Genomic DNA, 17,840 nt, shown 5'->3' with positions numbered 1-17,840 from the left:
GTTAAAACCTTTTAAATTGCCAATTTCCTCAATTACCACACAGTTTGCACCAGATATATAATCCAACTATATTACTCCACCAAATCTACCTAATTATATAATTTAGATAAGAGAGAGGATCCTCATCGAATCATTTTTGTGAGGATCCCGATGATCATCCAATCACATATTTTCATCGTACATCGTGCGGCCAGTTTTTGTCAGGTACTGTTTATATTCAAATTTAAATAAAAAAATTTACAATGATTTCTGACCGCACGATGAACCGATGTGATTGGAGGATCCCTAAAATCCTCACAAAAAGGATCCGACGAGAATATTCTGGCTTAAATAATGACTCAATTGTTAAGATCCCAACGTTGCAAAACCAGTCATAATATTTGTTAAAACAACAAACTAATTAAACTACTAATTATAAATTTATAAGATTAATTAGACGACCCCCGTGTTCAATTTGGTGTGACTTTTTCTAAATTGACATTATTATTTTTTTGGTGGGAGAATAATTTTTTGCTTGTGGAAATTAAAAATAAAAAACGACGGCAACGACCTGCACCAATACTAAAAAAAAAGGAGCGAACGAACAAGCGGATTCCGTGATCAAATATTATCAACGTGGCAAAACCGGAAACCTCCAAAAGCTTCTAGTGCAGCAGTGGGTCCCCCGGAGATATTTCTGATGAGATTGCCGACTACTATCACGCGCGTGGATACCTTTTTGCTAAAATGTATATTTTTTATTGTCTAGAAAATTAAAATAATTTCTGGAATTTTCAGAGAAAATTGAGAGTAAAGGATAGCCGAGGAAGGAGGGTAGGAAGGAGCACTCGAATCCGCCGTCTCTGCCGTCCGCCTCTTTCTCTCTCACTTGCTTAGGAAGCGATGACGAGCTCCTCCGCCACTTCACGCAAGGTTTACTTCTCTCTGTATATACAATTTTAAATTGTTTTTACTTTTTTTTTTTTTTTTATCGTTTTTAATGGAATTTTTTGGGTGCGTAGGCCTTAAGCAAGATCGCCTGCAATCGGCTGCAGAAAGAGCTGGTGGAGTGGCAGGTGAATCCTCCGGCAGGTTTCAAGCACAAAGTCACCGATAATCTTCAGAGGTTCCATTCCAATTTCTTTATATTTAATTTAGTGTTAATATCTCTTTTGTTTGCGATTAATTTTGTGATAAATGTTAATTTCTTTGAATTTTGGTGTGAAGATGGGTCATCGAAGTCACCGGAGCCCCGGGAACTCTATACGCTAACGAAATTTATCAGCTCCAAGTCGATTTCCCCGAGCATTATCCCATGGAAGCACCACAGGTCCATAAGATTCTGAATTTAACTTTTGGTTTTCTCTTGATTCTGTTTGGTTGCTGAGAAATTTGTTTCGAAACTGAAGAATTGATTATTGGGTTCAAACCATTTAAGTAAGCATACCTACTGTTTGGTTCTAGAGTTGTAGTTGTTAGGGTTTCGAAAACTTGACGAAAACAGAACGATAAGTAATTTAGTAGCCGATAATGCTCGATTAATATTTAAAGTTTTCGCTTAAATTACTGATGTATTCAGGTGATTTTTGTCCCTCCGGCTCCTCTGCATCCTCACATTTACAGCAATGGCCATATCTGTTTAGGTACCGATCTCGTCTTTTAACTTTGTATTAGTATTTTCCGCGATCTTTAGTTTTCAGTAATTGGGTTAGTATGGAACTAATGTCTTGGTGTGAATTCCTGCTTTCTTCATATGGAAGATCAAAAATTAGATGGCTATTATATTATTCGAGTCATTGCTTTGACCTTATGCGATCGTTAGTTTCATTCTATCAAAATGATGACTAGTTGTTAAGTTGATCAACTGTTACATCGCAATATTTGCTTGCAAGTTAGGCAACCTTATAATAAGTTTAAATGGATTCTATTGAATTTGCCGACCATTCGAGTTTGACCTTGCCTTGGAGAATATCCTTCTGTTTGCAACTAAGCTTGAGGAAAACGTTACCTAATGTTTGGATCTTAGCACTATCAATTGAGAATGTTTCATTTTATCGTTCTGTGGTAGAAATCTAATGTCTCATGTCAAGCAAGTACAACCCTCCGGTGCTTACTGTCGCGAGTACGCATGATCGCATGACATGCCTAGTTGGATTTTGTGATATTCTGAATTGGCTTGATATGAAGATTGACAAGAAAATAAACTAGAAATTAGTGTGGTGCCCAGCATACGATCAGGTTTAGTTGTGAACTCTGAAAATCAGGCAGATAGCTTTTATTATTAAATCACATCGAGTATTATAGCCATATGGTGAATTTAAAAAGAAAGGACCAGGGATACCTAAGAAACTTTGACAATAGCTCTTAGTTGAAGATCAAATTTAAGTTCCAGAGGCATGGCTGCATGAGTTACACCCAAGCTCACAGTTTTGTGAGGCTTTGGTCATTGGATAGAATCTTCTAGGTGCTGGGAGTCATTCGGTATCCCTTGCGTTTGCATCTATACTTGTTATTGCTCTTTTGAGCTTTTTAAAGTTGCAAACTTTCGTCTTTCAAGCACAAGATATCTTTTTCTTTGTTGCCAGAAATGATAAGATAACAAAAAAGGGGAAACTATCATCTTTGTTATCCTTGATTCCCTATGGATTGTTTGATTCCCTATGGATTGTGTGCCTAAGGTAGCCCGAGCTGTTTGATCACGTTATGTTTAATTTATTGTTGTCGTTTACATATTCTCGCTTCTGCAATGTAGTAGATAGCTGTCATGTACCTGATAATGAGCAACAGCCAATTGATTTTCCAGTTAACGGTTGTTTTCATTTGCAGATATTCTATATGATTCATGGTCCCCAGCCATGACGGTTAGTTCCATCTGTATCAGCATTCTCTCCATGTTATCGAGTTCCACGGTGAAGGTATGGTTCAATTTTTAGCTTTAGATTATTCCACTTCACCCTACGTGACTTCGTTATAACACGACCCTCATTTGTGCAATTTACCATTTGTGCAGCAACGCCCAGCGGATAACGATCGATACGTGAAGAACTGCAGGAACGGCAGATCTCCCAAGGAGACGAGATGGTGGTTCCATGATGACAAGGTGTAATGTAATGACCTAACGAATATTAATTATGTATAAAGATTGATTTGGAATCAACTATTTAATCAATGTTAACGGACATGCCCCCCCACCCCGCAACATATTTGGTTGCCATTGCTTGGAAGTTGGAATGCTTGTGTCGAATCGAGTGAGGTGGGATGCGAATCAGATTGCGCAGCTGCAACAACTGTGAATACGGTCAGATATCACGTCTGCATCCTTGCTTTTACAAACAGTAAGCTCGTTGGTTGATCGACGAGACTTGTGTCGTTTCGGTTAGAAGCGCTTTTGGCTATTCTGAAAATAGTCTCGAGTTAAACTGTTTTTTCATACAACTGATAGCGGGGTGGGGGCAATTGCATCTAGTGGTGGTAAATCAACCAATAACGGTTATTAATGGACACTCGTTAAAGACTCGTTTAATTTTATATAATTATAATATAGATGTGAGATTGGTAATGCTGATGATAGTGTAAGGTGAGATCAAACTAAATAGATCTCAATGAGTACTCATTAAAAACCTAATGGATTGATTTGTCCCCTCTAATTGCACCGATGTAACTATTTTTGGATACAACTGATATCGGGGGTGGGGATATTGTACCCCTATTGATCAACAAATGAGCTACAAGTTCCTTGCAACTTAGATAGCCTTGCACGTTTTCGACTTGCTACTCAGTTGCTCTATCAATTAGAACAAGAAATTTCAACGGAAAGGATAGTTTATCAACTAATAACGAACGTCTTCACCCCTATCCCTATGAGTTTCTCGAAGTAGCTTCTTTGTCAACTTATCGGTTCTAAAAATAAATTAAATTTGCAAACTAAATCATGTGCTGAAGTGAAAAAACCCGAAAGTGACGTAGCGAAAACTGTAGGTGAAGTGGGAAAATATGAATAATTTAAATCGTTATTTAAGCTAATAAAGAGAGTGTGCAGTAGTGGGAATAACCCATATTACACAAATAGTCCGAGTATAGATGACAGTACAACATAAGTAGAACAATCAAACCTAGATAAGGTAATTATTACACAACAAGAAACAAACTCCTACATTTACTTGGGTGAATCTCATAATCGCCAGTGATCCCTCATTCGCCACAAAAGATTCAGCTAAATCCTAGAAGGGCGAAAAATAGAAAATGTGAGTGGGCAAAAATAAAGGTTTAGATTTAAATTTATTCATATTTTTCACATCACCACATTTTTATGGCTTTGTCACCTTTCGGTGTCATTCCAGATAGACATTCCAGATCAGAGTGTGTCATGTTTCACTAATAAGAAATAAGTATGTTAAATCAAACACAAAGTAGTAATACAATCATTAACTTCTATGTTAGTTTATAAAATTTAGTATCTCTGACGTTATCTGTTCTAAAATATCCAAAACGGTTAACTTCTGCTGTGTTTTCCCTCCACCAAGAAGCAGGCGCGAGGGGTTTAGTTACCGGAACAAATGCTATCGCGGCGGCTTCCTTTCACGGCGGTTTCTTTCTCATGGGGGCGGTCCGGCCTCTCGAACTTGCTCCCCTCCCAGACGGTTCAGACGGCGCAGCCGTCTCTCCACTCACTCTCCGTTTGCCCTAATAAAGCTAGCATAATCCCCTTCTGTTCTTCCAGCCCTCAAATCTCCGCCGAACTCACCGACTCAATCCCCCAACCGCCGTCGAAACAAGTAACCCTAATTTCCCTCTAATTTTATTTTCAATCTCGTTGTTTTTGCATAATCAAACCATTACTTTATCGGTTTTTCAACAGAAGATTGTATTTTGAATGTTTGTTTCGGTTGCAGGGTCCTATTGAACCCGGACTGTATCTGGTCGGAACTCCGATCGGAAACCTCGAAGATATCACTCTACGGTGCTTTCTCAATCTCTACATACAAATTACAGAGTTGCAAACCATGTATTTGTTTTCTTTTCATTTTTTAATTTGATATCGGACCGAATTTTGCCAATGCAGGGCTCTCCGGGTGCTAAAATCAGCTCATGTAATACTTTCCGAAGACACTCGGCATTCGGGGAAGTTGCTCCACCATTATAGCATCAAAACTCCCCTTGTAAGTGAATAGGGGTTATTATATTTTTGGGATTCTGAGTTGGTTAGTTTTTAGTTTTAGTCATTTTGATTTATGCTTTTAGATTACAGCTGAGCTATCACAAATTCAATGAAGCTCAACGGGGGCAAACAGTGTTGAAGCGGTTGAAGGAAGGTGAAATTGTGGCGCTCATAAGCGATGCTGGGATGCCGGGCATCAGTGATCCTGGTACGGAATTGGTGAGGGTCTAACCCTTTTCTCTAGTTTCCTTTGCTTTTACAGCAAGTAATTCATCATGTATCAGCTTGAATTGATTTTGTAAATTGTTTTGTCATTCGCAACAACTTGACTTCGGAGTAATGTAGCGTGTATTATTGCAGATATGGTATTTATATATAGTCTTATAGATGTATCACGTAGCAGTGCAATTGATATCAAAGTTTTGGTGCAGGCAAAGCTATGCGTGGATGAAAACATCCCTGTCATTCCTATACCTGGGCCGTCCGCATTTGTGGCTGCTCTCTCTGCCTCTGGCCTGTCCACCGATGAGTTTACATTTGGTAAGTTTTTCAAGGAATTGATGTTGCTGATATTCTTCTTGGTGGATGTGGCTTGGATGGATCAAGATATATAGTTTTGTATACTGATTGTACTTCTGCAGTTGGATTTCTCTCTAAACATGCTGGATCTAGAAGAGAGAGGCTGACGGTTTCAGCAAATGAGGCAACGACTCAAATATTTTATGTACCTCCCCATAAGCTCCATCAGTTTCTTGAAGAGACTTCTTCACTTTTTGGTTATTCAAGGTAAATACTTGACCTAATTGTTTTATTGGTTTTTTGTTATGATGAGTCACCAATTGAAATTCCATGGTTGGATCTATGCGCTTTTACTGGTTGAGTGGTTGTACAAAATGATGACCTTTTTTGTATAATTGTGTTGCAGAAAATGTGTCATAGCTCGTGAAATTACAAAAATTCATGAAGAGGTAGGTGGTTTGTGGCGATGTCTCTTGATGTCTCTTATTTATCTCTGGTAAAACTCTTATTTCACACAATCCAGGAACTTAGCTAGTGCTTCGGGTTGTGATTCAAACTTCTTGGAACCCAGATCCCATTGGGGCATAACTGAATAGATCAGTTGCGCACATTGTATGAATGTAATTAATTTGATGTGATAACATTGTTGTTTCTTTCTCAAAAGAAAAAAAAAAAACTGATAAAATTGCTAGTTCTGTTGATATTTTTTAAATTTTTTCAAATGCTAGCATGTTCTTCCACATATAGAATTGCTACTATGTTGATTCTATGTTGTGATCTCAGACTTATTTAATGGCATGCCCCTAAATTTGACATCTTATCAGTTTTGGCGGGGTACATTGGGGGAAGCTGAAGAAGCGTACTCTACTCACCAGCCAAAAGGTGAAATTACAGTATTAATTGAAGGAAGGGAAGATTCTCCGGTTGTAGCTCCTTCAGAGTCTCAGCTTGAGGATGAGTTAAGAGATTTGATCTCCAGTGGGCATAGTCTTTCCACGGTAATGACTTCTGTATATTATATCGAACGCCACTTTTTCTGACATATGTTTGTATTTCTAATGACTTGTTGCAAATTCATTTTACTCAGCGCATCACTTACTAGTGACCGAAATGCATTTGCGAGGTTTAACAAAATCATTAAGAATGATCTTTTCTCTGTTATTATGAACCGTTGAGTGGTTTGACAACTCTTTATGTTCATGTAGGCTGTCAAATTAGTGGCTGACGGGACATCAGTGCGAAGGAAAACAATATATTCAATCGCTTTGAAAAAATTCGGGAAGCAACTGGGTTCACAGAGTGATGCAGATCCATGCAAGCCACAGCTAGATGAGTAAACCTTAGATGTAATTGGCAGACCGCCGGACCGGGTATTTCGCGAGTAGATTTATCTTTTGATATTTTTGTACTGCAATCACATATCTACTCCAATTTGATATTTTTGTCAGGGGCTAAATTTGAGAGAACAAAGAGCTCGGGGTGGACTAAAATTTAATTTATATTAAGTTTGATTTTGTCAAATTACAAAGCTGTAGTTCATGCGTTCGACTTCTACCTAGCGACCAGTCTAAGAAGGGTATAACAGTAAATTGACAAACCATGAAGGATGATGGAGTGATGATCAGAATCCAGCTTGTGTTGGATGAGGTTGCGGATAAAGACGTCAAGTCCCAGAACAAAACCAGACTGGGCTGTCCGGATCACGGGCGCTGCATACAAAAACATTGTGATCGTGGGCCCCATTCGGGTGCATCGCTCTCACTGAACAAACCCTAAAAAAGGAGAAATTCTTGAATGCGGGTGGTCATGCCACCTCACCTCTACAACCAAAGGCACAAAAACATTGTATCTCGTTCCACTACTGTATTCCGGCCCCATCAACACTATCCTAGTTCCACACAATGAGTCTTGGGCCTCGGCTGGAGCCTGAACAGTCACGTGATCTGAGCATTCAGACTGAAAAACCCCTAAACAAAACCTCGTTTTCTTTATAATAACCAGTACTCATTTGATAATAAAAAAGAGTTCATCTAACAGTATATGTACAAGACTAACCCTAAAAACTGCACGTTTTGGTCATCTAAGAAATCGACAATTTATCACCACCAACACCAAGACTAGAAGAAACCGATGAAGGGCTGAAAATACGTTGGCCGGTGGCTAAAATGCGCCGAGGGTCGAACTCCATCTTCCTCTTGTAAAACCGGGCCCACTTATCTCCAAAGTGGTCCATCCACTCCTCCTGCGTAGTATAGTGCGGGAGGTACTGTTTCACCTCGATCCCCGCATCAACACAGAATCTGAGGATCTGACGGTTCTGATTGGTCAGGTGCTCCAAGGTGTGGGTCTCGTCCCCGGTATCCAAGGCAGTTCTTAGCAGCGCCACAAGGTAAAAAATGTCCTCGTCGGGCGTCACCACCGAGCTACTCTGGTCCCACCTACACAGAATCAAAACCACACAAACGACAATGAGCAAAACATGTTTTTGGAATTGAAGGCTGTGATAATAATAATATTGTACTGTGATAGCTAACGGCAATGTTTCTGGAACTAAGCTCGCGAAACGACATGAGTGACATCCCACCAGTGGATCTACTGACATAAGAATCCTTACGTTTGGACGATCCCGTCGACTTCATTGGCTGTTTCTACTTGAAGCCAAAAAACCCACCACTGTGTTTGTACGTGTGGATCCTGGACCAAGTCCAACTATAGGTAATTATATACGCTGTCATGTCCAAATTACACTCAACTCAAGAGAAAAGCCATGGAGGTTAAGTGCGGAAAAGGATCCTTGCCAGATTGTGATCGTTCATTTCACGGTCAGTTTTCGTTAGGTACTATTTATATTTAATTTTAAATTTTAAATTCTAAAATGATTCTTGACCGACCGTAAAATTTACGATGAACGATCATGATCATAAGATCCTCAGAAAAAGGATCTGACGAGGATCCTTTTCCGTTAAGTGCTATACTATTCAAATCTTGTGCGAGAAAAGAGTCAGTAGAGCAACCCGCGATTAACTAGTTAGTCACGTTACTCTCACAATAGTGTGACGGTATGCATTGGTAGTATTACTTACGTAAGGCAAATATTATCCAAATACAACGAGACATGTTCCTTTTGAGAAGTACACGACGACCCAGCCAGATTGTCCTACCTAAAAGTTTCTCCACATGAACAATGGCATCTCTACCAACCTACCTAAGTACCAACGCTAATACCCTTTATAATATTGAGGATTTTATCCTCAAGATTATGGGATCATCTACTGAATCTCCAGTCATTCCTTCTCAATTATTGAGGATGTACGCAGCTTCTGTCACAAGAGATTCTATTTGCCTATATAGTTTATAGTATAATTACCAGAGTGTTTAGAGCTAGGCTCAACAAATGCAATAACCTAGATTCACACTTTACTTTTGTTAAGGAAGATGATTATTAGGTCTTAAAAGCATGTATTTTTCTATTAACTATAGTGCACATGAACACAGTGGTGGCATGTTGCATGCTGCATGCTGCATGCAACAGCTATGTCGTTATATTTGCAGGCATATGCATGCATGCAGAGAAAAGAACATATATATATATATATATATGCGCATGAGGCTGTGGAACTCACTTGTCTTTGTTCATGGGGTAAATCAGAATGGGTCCGCTTGTCTTATTTCCCAAAATGCCCTTGAACACTCCTTCGTTGAAGTCAGAAATCCTTGATTTGGGGACAAAAAGGTTAAGCCATGGATGGGGGACGTCCCACAAACCCTTGGCTCGGAGCTTCAACTCGGCCTTGTGAACGCGGTCCAGAAAATCCACGTATGGAAGATCAGTTGTGAAGACTGACGTCGGTACAAAATCCAGTTTTTCCAACAAATCCTCTATTTCCTGCGAGAGAAACAAATTCCCAACGCACAGTTTTTAATTATTTGTTGTTTTAAATGCATGTATTATTTAAAGGATAATGCTAGGAATATCAAATTTTTTAAAATAAATTAAAAACTAAATGATGTGTCATCAATAAGAAACAAACACATTAATTGACATTTAATTAATAATCCAATTATCTACAACCACATCATTTGATTTAACTAGTATTACCCGTATTTAAAACAATTACAATCACAGTATGTTTAAAAGAAAGCTACTTTTGTCAGGATAAGTTTAGTTATTCTGTTTAAATTTCAAATTAAGAGGAATAATTTGGTGGGTGGGCGGCTTAGATTTAGTAAATATATAATTAGTAACAATTAGAAGAAAAAAAATGTTCATTCGATCTTAGGTTCGAATAGGATAATAGATCACAGATCTTCCATGTTTTCTTGCTAATGTCTTGTATACATAGTACCTCTAATTATTATATACTCTAAGACTCTAATCATCTCAATCATATAATCTAGGGTTTAGTGGGACATCCTTCTAAATTAATGAATCTAGCAAGCATAGCTCTAATCGGTTTTAAATTTTAATACATTATGATAGGGTTGGAAGCTAAGAAAGCACTTTAAACAATCACTAAAACGATTTTAAATTAGTCTCAAAAGCCTGAGGGTGCCAATTAGCGCTCTTACTGTTTATTCTAATGTATATTTTCTAGAAGTTGGTGTTGCTTTAGCACTATGAGAAATTTTTCAATATGTTAGAAATACGGTCTTATATACTATATATCATAATACAAATGATTTAAAATTTTGTTTTTTTAAGTATTCAACCACTTGTATTATGACATTTGAAGTACTAAGCCATATTTCCGCACACTAAAAATCTCTCTAGCATTACACACTCCTTGCACGACACCATGTCCTCACTCATTACTTTTTAAATATTTCATATTTGTTATATTTTACGACACTCTTAAGTTACGTATTCTATAGTATTTTTCTTTTCTTTGTCTCTCTATTTCAACTGTTACTGGTAGCTTGTAGTAGACTTACAAATTTTTAATGCCCAAGACTAATACATCACCAACCGCCTAATAAAACTATATTAGAGTGTAAATGCGAGTATAATTATACCTTGTCAATTGTATCGGCAGTCGATTCGTCGTAATTTTTCGTAATCTCCAAGCAATATAAAACACCACCTTCAGAATCAATGGAGGTGATTTTAACAGGGTTGCTAGCGGAGAAGAAAGATGACCTCCAATTGTTGATGAGGCCTTCATCGACAATAACGAAACCCTCGACATAGTCGAATTTCTGGCTGGAAGGTTGCCCATGCAGAGAGATGAGGAATTCCTGGTCTTTGGTAAAAGCCGAAAAATTGGAATACAGTACTCGGATCCACCTCACCTATTGACAACAACGACAATAAAAACAATTTTTTTTAATAAAGCTGCAACAAAAAGATTTAGAAAAGAGACCACGTCACACGTCAACAACATTGCCAGCTATTCACGGACCCATCATCCATCCCCTTATAAACCTTAATTAGGTCATGCATGATACCTTGCTGGCTTTTTAGGGTTTGTCACTAATTAACAAATACTAGGAAAGTTTTGCAAAAGTACGCATGTGCCCCACTCCCACTTTGGAAGATGTTACCAACCAAAACCTCCCGAGTAATGTTATTTAGACGCTCAAAACTAATATATTTAATAACAATTATTAATGCAAGTCTTTCCTCCACTCTCATTTTGTAAGGTAGAATCGATCAAAACTTTCAAATCTATAACCGAAACAACTAATGCTATTTAAACACATAAAACTCTTTAATACATGGTGTCTAAATATCACCGACTTGATATGAAAGAGAGAGGTATACCCTTTTGGGGGATGGTTCGAGAGCAATTCTAGCCCTAGTGATGATTCCAAACTGGCCTAGCCCACCAAGAACAGCGTGGAACAGCTCTGAGTTTTGCTCTTCGGAACATGTCAATAGCTGGCCTTTGCCTGTTGTTAAACAAGAATTAGGTCACTTCAATACATCAATTGTATATGTACTCGATGATTTACCATATGTTGATTATGCATGATGAGATCATATAAGACAATCAGTTTAATTGGACCTATAATTATATAATATAATTAATTACTATGCTATACAAGAATATTAACTTATAACTAATTAAACTACCATTGTGGCTATTTCGAGCCTTAAATAATTAGTAAAACAAAGATTTGATGAAATAGTGATATATATAATCTCTTCGATGAAACTAATTAATGAATAAATTAAAATACTACAATTTCTGCGTGATGCTGATGAAACAATATAAAAACAACCATGTTAAAGAGATATTCATGTGGTCATGTGTACAGTTTAAACTGCAACTGAAAACATCCTTCATGACATAAGAAGGTGACTAAAAGTATAAAATGGGCAAATCTTAGAATCCAATAAAATCTGCAAACACCAATTAGGAAAATGAATAAGAATTATTAATAAATATTGAGCATACCTATATTTTACTAAAACAATGTTCTGCTCAACTGTTCATATAAACAAATTATACTAAGACGAACCACCAATGATATTTTAACCACATTTATTGTTAACAATTTTTCTAATACGAGGCAGTCGAGTTTCATATATACAGATAGATCAACCTACTTTAGAATCAATAAATGTGGTAGAAATAACATTATTCTACTAATAAACCTTAATAGTGAATATTGGTAATAAGATGGGAAATTAAACACACCAAGAAAATAAATAACACAACAGAAATGAGTGAAGTATGTACCCCGAACCTGTAACAACGTCGAGCTCATGAACATTACTAATCTGAGGTCCATAATTGAAAGCTTGGCCGCTGATTCCGGCGTTGGAAAGGGTTCCTCCGACTGTTAAGTACAAATAATCAGTCCACGACTTCGGCGCGAGTCCATACTCCAGCGTGCTCCTGAGCACATCTATCCACAACTCCCCACCCCACGTATCAACATACATCCCCTTCTCCGATACTCGAGCCGCCTGAGCCGGCCTCCCCGATCTCAACGATCCCCCGCTCATCTGAATCACGACACCGTTGTTGGTCTGCGCCTGCCCGTTGATGGAGTGCCCGTGGCCTCTGGCCGAGACCGTGAACCCGTGCGGCGAAGAGTAGGCTGCCCGCACCAGTCCCGCCACGTCTTGGGCGGAGGCAGGGTGTAAAACGGCCAAGGGCGCCGCTCTGCTCATCAGGCCGAAATCTTTCGAAGCGGTATCCACGTCAGATGGGTCTACACTGAGCTTTCCGTCGACGACGAGGCGGAGAAGCTCCGTTGGATCCACGGTTAAACCAACCGTGAGAATAAGTCGACAGATTGCGAATGTAATTAAAACAAGCTTGGTAGTTGCCATGTGTTCAAGTACGTTACTATTCTTGTTCTTGTTCTTGATCTTGATTTTCTTTGTTTGGTTTAAAATGATGAATTAGGTATAGGATTACATACTGGAGGAGGAGGAGGAGGCGGCGGCTAGAAGGATGAAGGATTAGAGAACTGTGGACAACCGCGGAGAGAAGTAGGTGGCGGTGGTGGTATCCAGCTATAGTCTAGCTATATATAGACTATAGTGAGTGAGACCGTGAGAGGAAGGAATTAACGAAATAAATAAGAGAAACATGAGAAGGAACAAAATCTTTGTGTCAGAGGGAGGGAGGGATGTGTGGTCGTGGAGACAACGTAAGGCTGATTTCGCTTTAAAGATTTTGTACGCAACATGCACAGATTCGCTCAGCTCCTCTTTCTTTCTTTCTTTTCCAGAACTAGATTTCTTCACGTTACAAGACTGCAAGTACACTCACATACATACATGTACTGTGTGAATAATATCTATCTAGATATACTATATAATATTTTAGCAGATAAGGTAACGAGGAATATATGTATATCTGTAAATATTTTCTCTCTCACTCTACAATTTTCCGAGGCAACAAACAACAAATCATCCAGAGATTCTGAGATTCTGACTCTGTGCGCCTCTCTCTTTTGCGCCTAGGATATAACATGCAGGTCCTCAATTTAAAGGACAAGGGACTCTTTGAGAGAATGGGCCCGGTGTGGGGTCGAGGACATGTGGCTGTTCACGTGGAAGGGTTGAGAGACACGTGCACGGAAGAGTTCTATTTTTTACCTCTCATGACCCATGACCATATTACGATGCATTACCCACTGCATTGCCCAGAGGCCCTGCTTTGAGGAGGAAGAAGGGAAGGGAAGGGATGAGGGGATGATTGGGCCCACACGTGGATACGGAGGATCTTTGTGGGGACACGAGCGAGGGAACATTCACGTGGGTGCAGCACCACTGCGACGATGTTCATTCAGCTTAATGCAGCAACCAATAAAGATTTGAAGATTCTCTCTCCCTTCCCTTTCTTTCTTTTTAGCTGCTAGGGTTTCTTTAGTCTTTTACGAAAGCCTCCCTCCCTCACTCCCTCTCAATCCTCATCGAACCAACACTACACAACACAACACAACCAGATGTTTAATTAATTAAATTAATCAATATTAACTTTTAAGTCCTAAATAAAATCGCAGAATCTAAGGTTAGGTTACAAACGACTATTTATGGACTTAATTAATTATGGTACTTTCCAAACTAAAAACATTCATAAAACATCAAGTGGGCGTTTGGAAATTAGTCAGTCTTTTTAAGTGATGATAGATCGATGTCAATTCCTCAAGTTGGTAATTTTGGCACCCACTTTTGGATTTTCCTTAGACTCGTCAAGTTTTGATACGAATCAGACTTAGTTGATTATAACCTTAACAATTTTAATTGATGTGGCTACAGTTCAGTCAAGTCACCCAGCTTGTTGATAAAAAGAGGATTCTCAATGTCTCGTACCAAGATTTTATAGGTTTTTATCATGGAGGTGAATTGTCTGCCCTCTCATTTTCATACTTTTCTTATCCTCTCATGTTTGTGTGGTCACGGTTAAGCCACGTTAACATTTTATATTAATTTTTTTGTAAAAATACAAAAAGTAATAGGAATATAAAATGTTGACGTGACTTAACCGTGATCACACAAAACAGGAGGGGATGAGAAGAGTATGGAAATAGAATGGCAGACAATCCACCTCCTTTTATCATTGTTTTTATATTTTATACTAGCAATATTCTAAACTAAAAAGCAACTTATGTGAAGGGAGACTCAAACTTTAGTTGAAAACATGATATCTGCAAAAAGCTCACCATTGCAGATATATAAGTCATCAACTTGAAAACATGGCCAAGATCAATTCATAGTATCCCTCTCTCTCTCTCTCTCTCTCTCTCTCTCTCTCTCTCTCTCTCTCTCTCTCTCTCTCTCTAATCTCATACTAATCCAATGTTAATTATGTGAAGAGAGTTTCAAACTTGAATATAGAGCGGCGGAGCATACTATTCTAGTCAATTTGGCAAATCCCAAATATGCTAAAATTAAGATATATAGGTTCAAGTTACACCAATAACAACATAAAAACCTCCATGGAGAATACATTAAAAGGCCTAAAAATTCTGTTGTTTATGTGAGTGAGTAAAAAAACAAACAAATTAAGAAAGGTAATAGTTACGTTGTAAAACATTTGTTGGTTAAAGAAGTCATTATTTAGGAGGGCTCTCTTCAAATTGACCACTCTTCCACCACCTTGTCTAGGAATGAAAATGATTATCCAATTAGTGAGTGCATATTTTAAGGAGTGAGGATTCTCGCTAGATTTTCTTTGTGAGGATTCTAGGGATTTTCAAGTCACAATCGTTCATCGTACATCATGTGGTCATAAATCATTGTAAATTTTTTATTTAAAATTGAATATAAACAGTACTTGATAAAAACTTATTACACGATGTACAATGAATGATTGTGACTTGAAAATCCCCCGATCCTCACAAAGAGGATCCGGCTAGGATCCTCTCTCTATTTTAAGCTTTCATACATGTGGACACTTGTTGGACCACCTAATAGTAGCTTGTCTAATTCACTTGTCTTCCACCACAGACACGAAGTAAGGGATAATTAGGATTAATATATGGGTAATGCTAAAAGATTATCCATTTAAACTATATCATGTAAATCATGTAACATGTTTGTTGATGATTGAATTAATATTACTTAAGTATTGATTAATGTGCTTATTTTCTATTTCGGACAACTCATATGCTTGTAAATGTGGTCAAAAAAATTGGTCTATCTAGCATTACTCTTCATATATTGTAGTGTGTTAACCTTGATCTTTGTTTTTTTACTTTTTAAAATAATTAAACTAGGTCAATGGTGAAAATATAGGTTAATCCGAGCACGTAGAAAGAAGGGTGTTGGAAGTAACGTGTGGGTCAAGGTCCAATATGTAAAGGGGAATCTCTCTCACACCCTCATTTTCTACCTTGATACCTTTCTCTATTTCTAAATTTTGAATTAAATAGAAAATAACTAAAAAAAACATATAAATTAACATGATATACATGAAAGAAAAATGGTACTTAAAAATCATTTTTCTGTATGTGTTAGGAAATTGGGGTTTTGTTGAGAACGACATTGACAGTATAAAAGTTAAGTCGTGCATGTAATCTCATTTTTTTCCAATAAACAAGCCCACATGAACTGGGGACGCATGCATATATTTTCTTTCTTGGTGTGAATAGTTGGACCTAGCTAGCTTGCTTGCTTGGTTGTATAACATTTCTATAACATTTCTATACAAATTAAAGTACTTGTAAATGAAATTTGACCAAGATTTGAATTTGATGACCATTTGTCAGATCAATGTTGTAAACGAGGAAAATACTTCCAAATTATTCCAACTGTTAAATCCATATCAACACTTGCCTTTTTCTGTTCACAAGATTGAGTCTTGACATTAAAGCCTTGTCTCTGTCGGGTAGCCAAAGCCAACTGGATTAGATGTGAGAAGTTTGGTTATACAATTATCATTAAATAATTTAGCTTAATGAATTAATCCTTGTTTAATATGTCGACAAGAAGAGGTGAGTTGACAGTGCCTAATGACCTTCAGACTTGGGATTGCAACACGAGTCCGGTCCAAAGACCAACACCAACCAACTTGTGTACTAATAATTTTAATGGCCAACTGTTTAAATCAGCATCCAATTTGGACTCTACGTAGATAAATATGCATGCTTGACCCCATTAATTTTATAATAATGAGTTAACTATGACCCATTATCTTAACACATTAGAAATAAAGCCCAATTTATAAATATAATCGTCAATATTTTATAATGAATATAAATTATTAAGCAACTGAAAACTACAAAACAAAAACTTTGAGTTTTAACTAAAATGACAAAATAAAGGGTAAAGTAAATAGTACCAGAATTGACTTTTTAGCATAAAAATATGATTTTTCTTTAAAGTGAACAGTACTATAAATTTTTCGTTAAAATTTTCTTGAAATAATGGATGAACATGCAACCCGCACAAATTGATAACTACTTCTTCTGATCGAAAGCATGCACCTTCATAATCTTTTTCCTCTAACTCTCAACGATCATGCATCAAATACTAAATTCATCTGCTCGCATTGTGATTCTATTAACATTCTGAATAAAAATAAATAAAATATGAACATATACTATTTTCTTTATTAAGGGTTCCAAACAATTAGTTAGATGATTAGTTAAAATGATTCTACAAGTCATCAATTAGAGTTGTTAGGATTTCTATTATAAAAACAGAGTTGTATAATCATTATACAACTTAAATACAAGTCTCATATTTCTCTCTCTAAACTCTCTAGTTCAATTTTTTCTCTTTTACTCCTTCTTCCTCAGTTTCTCTATCATTCTCAAATATTTCAATGTAGTTAACATTCTTAAACATTATTGTGTAAAAATCCATTTTACTTTTCTGTTAACACTTAATCGCACTTTACGAAAAGGAAAAAGAAATCTAAAATCCTCCATGAGATTAAGCCCCAGTTTGGGGTTGAGGTGATTTTAAAAAAAGCTCCTATGAAAAAAAGCTGGGAGTGTTTTTAGTGTTTGGTAAACTTAAAAAAAAAGAAGCTTATTTTGGAAGCTGTTGTGAGAATAAGCTGAAATCAAAGGAAAAAGCTGAAGCTGCAATTTGTAGCTTTGGAAAACTGGCTTTTTTTCAAAGCACATAGAACTACAGTGCTCCTTTAATGAAAAGATCCACTATCAGACTGCTTTTTTTTTTCCAAAAGCACTTTTACAAAAAAGTTTACCAAACACTCTGCTGATTTATTTCACAGCCGCTTATTCTCACAGCACAGCCGCTTATTCTCACATC

The 17,840-nt window shown here is 37.3% G+C and overlaps 3 protein-coding genes across 3 annotated transcripts; 2 read left to right on the top strand and 1 right to left on the bottom strand.

Annotated features, from left to right (window-relative positions):
* The first annotated feature begins 739 nt into the window (after nt 1-739).
* Nucleotides 740-3,203, top strand: LOC126602547 (probable ubiquitin-conjugating enzyme E2 18). Its single transcript, XM_050269449.1, has 6 exons — nt 740-912; nt 1,002-1,105; nt 1,207-1,309; nt 1,559-1,622; nt 2,806-2,894; nt 2,990-3,203. Exons 1-6 carry the CDS (start codon nt 883-885, stop codon nt 3,083-3,085), a joined length of 486 nt encoding a protein of 161 aa, XP_050125406.1. The 5' UTR covers nt 740-882; the 3' UTR covers nt 3,086-3,203.
* Nucleotides 3,204-4,456: 1,253 nt separating this feature from the next.
* Nucleotides 4,457-7,184, top strand: LOC126602540 (uncharacterized). Its single transcript, XM_050269442.1, has 9 exons — nt 4,457-4,754; nt 4,872-4,939; nt 5,042-5,138; nt 5,228-5,356; nt 5,569-5,677; nt 5,779-5,923; nt 6,063-6,105; nt 6,481-6,654; nt 6,862-7,184. Exons 1-9 carry the CDS (start codon nt 4,536-4,538, stop codon nt 6,991-6,993), a joined length of 1,116 nt encoding a protein of 371 aa, XP_050125399.1. The 5' UTR covers nt 4,457-4,535; the 3' UTR covers nt 6,994-7,184.
* A 440-nt stretch (nt 7,185-7,624) lies between these two features.
* On the bottom strand, nt 7,625-13,733 carry LOC126602532 (cytokinin dehydrogenase 5-like). The gene is made up of 5 exons (XM_050269434.1): nt 12,347-13,733; nt 11,418-11,545; nt 10,670-10,945; nt 9,280-9,542; nt 7,625-8,094 (listed from the first exon to the last, which is right to left on the bottom strand). The coding sequence occupies exons 1-5, from the start codon at nt 12,936-12,938 to the stop codon at nt 7,737-7,739; spliced, it is 1,617 nt and encodes a 538-aa protein (XP_050125391.1). The 5' UTR covers nt 12,939-13,733; the 3' UTR covers nt 7,625-7,736.
* Nucleotides 13,734-17,840: the final 4,107 nt, after the last annotated feature.

The sequence above is a fragment of the Malus sylvestris genome, chromosome 15 (assembly GCF_916048215.2).
Source record: "Malus sylvestris chromosome 15, drMalSylv7.2, whole genome shotgun sequence".
In the NCBI taxonomy this organism is placed as follows: Eukaryota; Viridiplantae; Streptophyta; class Magnoliopsida; order Rosales; family Rosaceae; genus Malus; species Malus sylvestris.
Note: the sequence above shows the minus strand (reverse complement) of the source record. Positions and strands in the feature narration are given on the sequence as shown.

What these genes read in the sequence shown, in the direction of transcription:
- LOC126602547 (XM_050269449.1), top strand. Translation starts at nt 883, where the DNA reads ATGACGAGCTCCTCCGCCACTTCACGCAAG. An exon ending in GTCACCGATAATCTTCAGAG is followed by an intron (nt 1,106 to 1,206) that starts GTTCCATTCCAA and finishes TTTGGTGTGAAG; the next exon opens with ATGGGTCATCGAAGTCACCG. An exon ending in ATCCCATGGAAGCACCACAG is followed by an intron (nt 1,310 to 1,558) that starts GTCCATAAGATT and finishes TGATGTATTCAG; the next exon opens with GTGATTTTTGTCCCTCCGGC.
- LOC126602540 (XM_050269442.1), top strand. Translation starts at nt 4,536, where the DNA reads ATGCTATCGCGGCGGCTTCCTTTCACGGCGGTTTCTTTCTCATGGGGG. An exon ending in GTGATCCTGGTACGGAATTG is followed by an intron (nt 5,357 to 5,568) that starts GTGAGGGTCTAA and finishes GTTTTGGTGCAG; the next exon opens with GCAAAGCTATGCGTGGATGA. An exon ending in GTGGGCATAGTCTTTCCACG is followed by an intron (nt 6,655 to 6,861) that starts GTAATGACTTCT and finishes ATGTTCATGTAG; the next exon opens with GCTGTCAAATTAGTGGCTGA.
- LOC126602532 (XM_050269434.1), bottom strand. Translation starts at nt 12,938, where the DNA reads ATGGCAACTACCAAGCTTGTTTTAATTACATTCGCAATCTGTCGACTT. An exon ending in TGAGCTCGACGTTGTTACAG is followed by an intron (nt 11,546 to 12,346) that starts GTTCGGGGTACA and finishes GTTTAACAACAG; the next exon opens with GCAAAGGCCAGCTATTGACA. An exon ending in TACCCCATGAACAAAGACAA is followed by an intron (nt 8,095 to 9,279) that starts GTGAGTTCCACA and finishes GATTCTGTGTAG; the next exon opens with GTGGGACCAGAGTAGCTCGG.